Below are 7,803 nucleotides of genomic sequence, written 5' to 3' on the forward strand. Positions count from 1 at the left end.
ACTTTTGAGGAAAATTTTTTTTGCGAATTTCTCCAATATCTCTGTGTTCTGATAGCCCCGAGAAGATTTATAACATTTATCATAATGGATCGAATCGCTAAAGTAAAAGACGAAAGTGTTATATCATTCAAAGTTTGAAAATTTTCCGGAAAATTTTTTTTGCGAATTTCTCCAATATCTCTGTGTTCTGATAGCCCCGAGAAGAGTTATAACATTTATCATAATGGATCGAATCGCTAAAGAAAAGACGAAAGCCTTATATCAGTCAAAGTTGGAATTTTTTAGTAAAATTGATTTTTTTGCGAATTTCTCCAATATCTCTGTGTTCTGATAGCCCACAGAAGAGATATAACTTTTATCATGATGTATCGAATCGCTGAACTGAAAAAGTAAAGACTTATATCAGGCAAATTTCGAAATTTTGAGTAAAATTTTTTTTGCAAATTTCTCCAATATCTCTGTGTTCTGATACCCCCGAGAAGAGTTATAACTTTTATCATAATGGATCGAATCGCTAAAGTAAAAGACGAAAATGTTATATCAGTCAAAGTTCGAAATTTTTTAGTAAAATTGGTTTTTTTGCGAATTTCTCCAATATCTATGTGTTCTGATAGCCCACAGAAGAGATATAACTTTTATCATGATGTATCGAATCGCTGAACTGAAAAAGGAAAGACTTATATCAGGCAAATTTCGAAATTTTTGAGTAAAATTTTTTTTGCGAATTTCTCCAATATCTCTGTGTTCTGATAGCCCCGAGAAGAGTTATAACTTTTATCATAATGGATCGAATCGCTAAAGTAAAAGACGAAAAAGTTATATCAGTCAAAGTTCGAAATTTTTTAGTAAAATTGGTTTTTTTGCGAATTTCTCCAATATCTCTGTGTTCTGATAGCCCCGAGAAGAGTTATAACATTTATCATAATGGATCGAATCGCTAAAGAAAAGACGAAAGCGTTATATCAGTCAAAGTTGAAATTTTTTAGTAAAATTGATTTTTTTGCGAATTTCTCAATATCTCTGTGTTCTGATAGCCCACAGAAGAGATATAACTTTTATCATGATGTATCGAATCGCTGAACTGAAAAAGGATAGACTTATATCAGGCAAATTTCAAAATTTTTGAGTAAATTTTTTTTTGCGAATTTCTCCAATATCTCTGTGTTCTGATAACCCCGAGAAGAGTTATAACATTTATCATAATGGATCGAGTCGCTAAAGTAAAAGACGAAAAAGTTATATCAGTCAAAGTTCGAAATATTTAGTAAAATTGGTTTTTTTGCGAATTTCTCCAATATCTCTGTGTTCTGATAGCCCACAGAAGAGATATAACTTTTATCATGATGTATCGAATCGCTGAACTGAAAAAGGAAAGACTTATATCAGGCAAATTTCGAAATTTTTGAGTAAAATTTTTTTTGCGGATTTCTCCAATATCTCTGTGTTCTGATAGCCCAGAGAAGATTTCTAACTTTTATCATAATGGATCGAATCGCTAAAGTGAAAGACGAAATAGTTATATCAGTCAAAGTTCGAAAATTTTGAGGAAAATTTTTTTTGCGAATTTCTCCAATATCTCTGTGTTCTGATAGCCCCGAGAAGAGTTATAACATTTATCATAATGGATCGAATCGCTAAAGTAAAAGACGAAAGTGTTATATCAGTCAAAGTTCGAAAATTTTCCGGAAAATTTTTTTTGCGTATCTCTCCAATATCTCTGTCTTCTGATAGCCCCGAGAAGAGTTATAACATTTATCATAATGGATCGAATCGCTAAAGAAAAGACAAAAGCGTTATATCAGTCAAAGTTGGAAATTATTTAGTAAAATTGATTTTTTTGCGAATTTCTCCAATATCTCTGTGTTCTGATAGCCCACAGAAGAGATATAACTTTTATCATGATGTATCGAATCGCTGAACTGAAAAAGTAAAGACTTATATCAGGCAAATTTCAAAATTTTTGAGTAAAATTTTTTTTGCGAATTTCTCCAATATCTCTGTGTTCTGATAACCCCGAGAAGAGTTATAACATTTATCATAATGGATCGAGTCGCTAAAGTAAAAGACGAAAGAGTTATATCAGTCAATGTTCGAAATTTTTTAGTAAAATTGCTTTCTTTGCGAATTTCTCCAATATCTATGTGTTCTGATAGCCCACAGAAGAGATATAACTTTTATCATGATGTATCGAATCGCTGAACTGAAAAAGGAAAGACTTATATCAGGCAAATTTCGAAATTTTTGAGTAAAACTTTTTTTGCGAATTTCTCCAATATCTCTGTGTTCTGATAGCCCCGAGAAGAGTTATAACATTTATCATAATGGATCGAATCGCTAAAGAAAAGACGAAAGCGTTATATCAGTCAAAGTTGGAAATTTTTTGGTAAAATTGATTTTTTTGCGAATTTCTCCAATATCTCTGTGTTCTGATAGCCCACAGAGGAGATATAACTTTTATCATGATGTATCGAATCGCTGAACTGAAAAAGGATAGACTTATATCAGGCAAATTTCAAAATTTTTGAGTAAATTTTTTTTTGCGAATTTCTCCAATATCTCTGTGTTCTGATAACCCCGAGAAGAGTTATAACATTTATCATAATGGATCGAGTCGCTAAAGTAAAAGACGAAAAAGTTATATCAGTCAAAGTTCGAAATTTGTTAGTAAAATTGGTTTTTTTGCGAATTTCTCCAATATCTATGTGTTCTGATAGCCCACAGAAGAGATATAAATTTTATCATGATGTATCGAATCGCTGAACTGAAAAAGGAAATACTTATATCAGGCAAATTTCGAAATTTCTGAGTAAAATTTTTTTTGCGGATTTCTCCAATATCTCTGTGTTCTGATAGCCCAGAGAAGATTTCTAACTTTTATCATAATGGATCGAATCGCTAAAGTGAGACGAAATAGTTATATCAGTCAAAGTTCGAAAACTTTGAGGAAAATTTTTTTTGCGAATTTCTCCAATATCTCTGTGTTCTGATAGCCCCGAGAAGATTTATAACATTTATCATAATGGATCGAATCGCTAAAGTAAAAGACGAAAGTGTTATATCATTCAAAGTTTGAAAATTTTCCGGAAAATTTTTTTTGCGAATTTCTCCAATATCTCTGTGTTCTGATAGCCCCGAGAAGAGTTGTAACATTTATCATAATGGATCGAATCGCTAAAGAAAAGACGAAAGCGTTATATCAGTCAAAGTTGGAAATTATTTAGTAAAATTGATTTTTTTGCGAATTTCTCCAATATCTCTGTGTTCTGATAGCCCACAGAAGAGATATAACTTTTATCATGATGTATCGAATCGCTGAACTGAAAAAGTAAAGACTTATATCAGGCAAATTTCGAAATGTTTGAGTAAAATTTTTTTTGCAAATTTCTCCAATATCTCTGTGTTCTGATAGCCCCGAGAAGAGTTATAACTTTTATCATAATGGATCGAATCGCTAAAGTAAAAGACGAAAAATTATATCAGTCAAAGTTCGAAATTTTTTAGTAAAATTGGTTTTTTTGCGAATTTCTCCAATATCTATGTGTTCTGATAGCCCACAGAAGAGATATAACTTTCATCATGATGTATCGAATCGCTGAACTGAAAAAGGAAAGACTTATATCAGGCAAATTTCGAAATTTTTGAGTAAAATTTTTTTTGCGAATTTCTCCAATATCTCTGTGTTCTGATAGCCCCGAGAAGAGTTATCACTTTTATCATAATGGTTCGAATCGCTAAAGTAAAAGACGAAAAAGTTATATCAGTCAAAGTTCGAAATTTTTTAGTAAAAATTGGTTTTTTTGCGAATTTCTCCAATATCTCTGTGTTCTGATAGCCCCGAGAAGAGTTATAACATTTATCATAATGGATCGAATCGCTAAAGAAAAGACGAAAGCGTTATATCAGTCAAAGTTGGAAATTTTTTAGTAAAATTGATTTTTTGCGAATTTTTGCAATATCTCTGTGTTCTGATAGCCCACAGAAGAGATATAACTTTTATCATGATGTATCGAATCGCTGAACTGAAAAAGGATAGACTTATATCAGGCAAATTTCAAAATTTTTGAGTAAATTTTTTTTTGCGAATTTCTCCAATATCTCTGTGTTCTGATAACACCGAGAAGAGTTATAACATTTATCATAATGGATCGAGTCGCTAAAGTAAAAGACGAAAAAGTTATATCAGTCAAAGTTCGAAATTTTTTAGTAAAATTGGTTTTTTTGCGAATTTCTCCAATATCTATGTGTTCTGATAGCCCACAGAAGAGATATAACTTTTATCATGATGTATCAGTAGTATATGGTTAGCCATGGGGCGTCAAAACAAATTACGTCACTGGCGCCAGTCTTATCAGTGAAATGGTGGGAGTAGGGAGACGCGCTAGCAGTAAAAGGGCCAAGTGGAGGGGAGGGTCTGACGAAATTTGGAGCGGGGCGTGGAGGACCTGACGATATCAGGACCGTGGGGTGGGGCGGGGAAGACCTGACGATATCAGGAGCGTTTTTATTGGGAAGTAAAGGGGATGGCTCCGGGAGGAATTAGAGTGTGCTTATTGGTTTCCCCCACGGCTGCCCCCAGGAGCGGATTGGTTGAAAAACAGGTATTTTGGGAAAAATTTAGCAGCAAATTGCGGAACGGGTAAAAGAGGCCTGAGAAGTCGAAAGGTCTTATCTGAAAATTACGATAGAAAGGACGGAAGCGCCTTTTACGATATACATATGCTTTCAAAGGTATGGTACGTTTAGAAAAAGATAATTATCAAAAGGAAGCACTTTACGATTTTAGCGTTACTACGTACAGGAGATAGAGTCTTGGCGTTAGGTAGGTCGAGTGAAAAAATAATTCGGTTTTTAAAGTTACAAAAGACTATTTATTGAAACATTCAACTTTTTTCATACATCTACGAGTATATTCTTACATTTTTAAGTTACATGATTGAATAGATGGTTTCATCACGCATTTTCTTTTATTATAAAGAAAAAATTTGTGGAAACTATTATTATTGTTACATCAATCTTACAAACTATTTATTATTATTCTTACATTAATCATACGAAGATTTATACTTTTTAAAAAATGCATGATTAAATATGACGCTGCAAAAGAGTGCGTTTATATCATGAAATTGTACAAATTATGACCTGTGATTTGACAGAATTATATGGACGATTTCGTCGAAGCGCAGTAAAGTTATTTCTAAAAATATTATATTAAAGTACATATCAAGAAAAGTTAAATCCTTAATTTGAGTACGTACATCGCGTTCGATTTCACTATAGTTTCCTTTTAACGTTAGTTTATGATATCGCGATCTACGTAACTTTTCGGAAGTTTCAATTCTATTTCTTTGATTAAATAGTGAGCGCACTCGTTGACGATATTGCTTAAAGTTTTTAAATGTTCTAAATAAGCATCCACGCACTTCATTACGTTCTCCAAGCCCAGGAAGGTAGTTTTCTGCATCACGATTGCTACGGCATAGAGTTTCCGTTTCTTCATCGGTGGTGCTGAATCTTCGCCCTCCTCGTTGGTATTTTCCGCAGAATCTGACTTTTCTTTCTCCTTGTACGTCAACAATAGCGACTTTGACCCGTAGGATGAGGTAAAGATGACTGAGATATTTTTTATTACTACAGGTTCCGGTTTGAATTTGTTATTCGCGTTCAAGTAGTCGCTCATAACTCCCATGTTTTCTTGAAATTGCAGCCACGATTCCGCATCAAAATATACTCCGTCAGCGTTGCTCCCGCTTAATTTCACTACAGGCTCAAAGATTCCCTTTTTAGTAGTTTGCAGTCCCACGAGTATCCTTTTCGTATGTGAATTGTTGAGTCCATACGTTGTTGTCAGTAACATGGGAAAGCGTTCGCTTCTCCTCTCGTCGTTATGCATCTCGCTGATATCGGGAATCCCTGTTCGCTTTGCAGAGTTATTACTAGCTTGCTGGTTAGCCATCTTCTTCTTTTTACTTTGTTCTATCGAACGGCGAAACTGATGAAAAGTAACAGGACTAACAGTAATAAAAACACAAGGTTACTCTCTAACGAAGTTAACACTTCGAACGAGGAGACTTGAATGATTTTCAGTACGGGGTATCGTTGACCACGTCGACTCTGTTTGCGACGTTGCAACAATATAGACACGAGTCTGCGCGCGCAGCTAAAAAATTAAAAACATTTTTAAATTTTTCTAAATTTTCTAAGAGAAATAATCTTACAGCGATATGATTTAAAATATCACGAGGATATGTCTAATACGACAAAGACGTGAGCGTGCGCACTTACGATAAGTTGTTCGGACATGTGATAACTTGCACTTACTGACTTTTTCCAGATAAATGACTTCCTTCACTTCCGTTATCAAAAATATCATCCTTTGCGGTGAGCGTGATTTTTTCTAGATAGGGAGTCAAAGATTAAACTTTTATCGAGCCTTTCGTTTTATCGACAGGAAAGAATGTCAAAAATATGCTTTTGTTAGAAGAATTTTTAAGGTTTGGCTTTTAGCCTGATTTTTTTCAAATGTCAACTTTTGACAAGAGTATGATTTTTTTCTAATCAAAGAATAGGAAACATTATCTACTATAAGATGAATCTACGAAACGAGGGTTTTGTCTAGCAATAAAACAGAACAGTAGATAGGACTAACTAGAAAAATCAGAATTCGAAAGAAGGCTGAGTTGTCGAGATAAATTCATTTTCTTTTTCCTCGCTTTTGAAATATTTGGAAGATGCAGCGTATAAATGTTAAGTTTCACGAAAGCTAAGCGTTAGTTCGGCTTTCGTACTCTCCAGTTATAAGTCGAGAGTTTTTCGTTGTAATACGACAAACGTTGTAAGTGCAATTTTTATTGCGAGTGAAAAAGTGAAAATAGTGAAAATGTTGCGCGACGATATTGTTAAATTTTTTATCGTGGCGTGTAATTTTAATAATAAAATAGTGAAGGGTCACGCGTCGAACTACGCATTGTTCGACAAGTTCGCTAAGGAGTGCTCCAGCACATTGCTATGTGTTATGCACAGGCTGGGGCACTGTAATGGCAACGTGACGTTGGAAAATATAATTCGACGTCACGTTGAAACGCGACAACAGAATAAAGCGTTTTTTGAAAATGATGCGGGGGGTCATATAGCTGACTTCTTGCGTCAAAGAGAAGGTAAGTAAATTTGATGTAAATTTAAAATTGACCGTATTAATGTAAGAGTTTTTAGATATTATTTAATTATATTTATTTTTACAGTTGTAAGACACGTAGCCAGGGTTGAGCCGCTACCGCCTCGTCGTGCGGCGCCTCTTGAGCGAAACTACGGGGCGAGACGACGACGCGCAGAAGAGGAGCTTCAAGGTGCCGTAGCAGCCCGTAAGTAACTCTACGTACAGTAAGCATGAGACACGCATCGTCTCGTGGAGAAAATTAAATATTCTCAGTTTTATCAAATATTAAATATAGAAAATTTTCTAGGAAGACCACGAATTGAAATCGCGGACTTAGTTGCGGAGCCACCATCACCTCGATACACCCCCGTCGGTGAATCATCAGGTTGTAACGACCCGTCTTTTTCCGCGCACGGGGCGGTGCGTGACTGCGGACGGACCAGGACGCGGAGGGAGGTCGCCAAGAGAACTAGACGTGTATTGCTTTGGGTGGTAAATACAATAGTGCGTTTATTACGTACTGACTATATACAGGTGGAGTGGCTTGGCCACGACGCGCGGACGGACGGATGACGGTGACGCTCGGACGGACCCAACAAAACTTAAGGGCTACGCGCGGACGGACGGACGAGAAAACGGGCGCGCGGACG

At 35.3% G+C, this 7,803-nt stretch overlaps 2 protein-coding genes across 2 annotated transcripts; one reads left to right on the plus strand and one right to left on the minus strand.

Annotated features, from left to right (window-relative positions):
* Window positions 1-4,454: 4,454 nt before the first annotated feature.
* On the minus strand, window positions 4,455-6,812 carry LOC120360045. Its single transcript, XM_039459599.1, has 2 exons — window positions 6,319-6,812; window positions 4,455-6,157 (listed from the first exon to the last, which is right to left on the minus strand). Exon 2 carries the CDS (start codon window positions 5,951-5,953, stop codon window positions 5,291-5,293), a length of 663 nt encoding a protein of 220 aa, XP_039315533.1. The 5' UTR covers window positions 5,954-6,157; window positions 6,319-6,812; the 3' UTR covers window positions 4,455-5,290.
* A 141-nt stretch (window positions 6,813-6,953) lies between these two features.
* Window positions 6,954-7,538, plus strand: LOC120360044 (the record flags this gene model as incomplete). The annotated part of the gene is made up of 3 exons (XM_039459598.1): window positions 6,954-7,154; window positions 7,239-7,358; window positions 7,461-7,538. Coding segments are annotated over exons 1-3 (340 nt in total), but the record flags the coding sequence as incomplete, so codon positions are not given.
* Window positions 7,539-7,803: the final 265 nt, after the last annotated feature.

The sequence above is a fragment of the Solenopsis invicta genome, unplaced genomic scaffold (assembly GCF_016802725.1).
Source record: "Solenopsis invicta isolate M01_SB unplaced genomic scaffold, UNIL_Sinv_3.0 scaffold_894, whole genome shotgun sequence".
Taxonomy (NCBI): Eukaryota; Metazoa; Arthropoda; class Insecta; order Hymenoptera; family Formicidae; genus Solenopsis; species Solenopsis invicta.

Excerpts from the sequence above, each read along its gene's own strand:
- LOC120360045 (XM_039459599.1), bottom strand. The coding sequence starts at position 5,953 with ATGGCTAACCAGCAAGCTAGTAATAACTCTGCAAAGCGAACAGGGATT.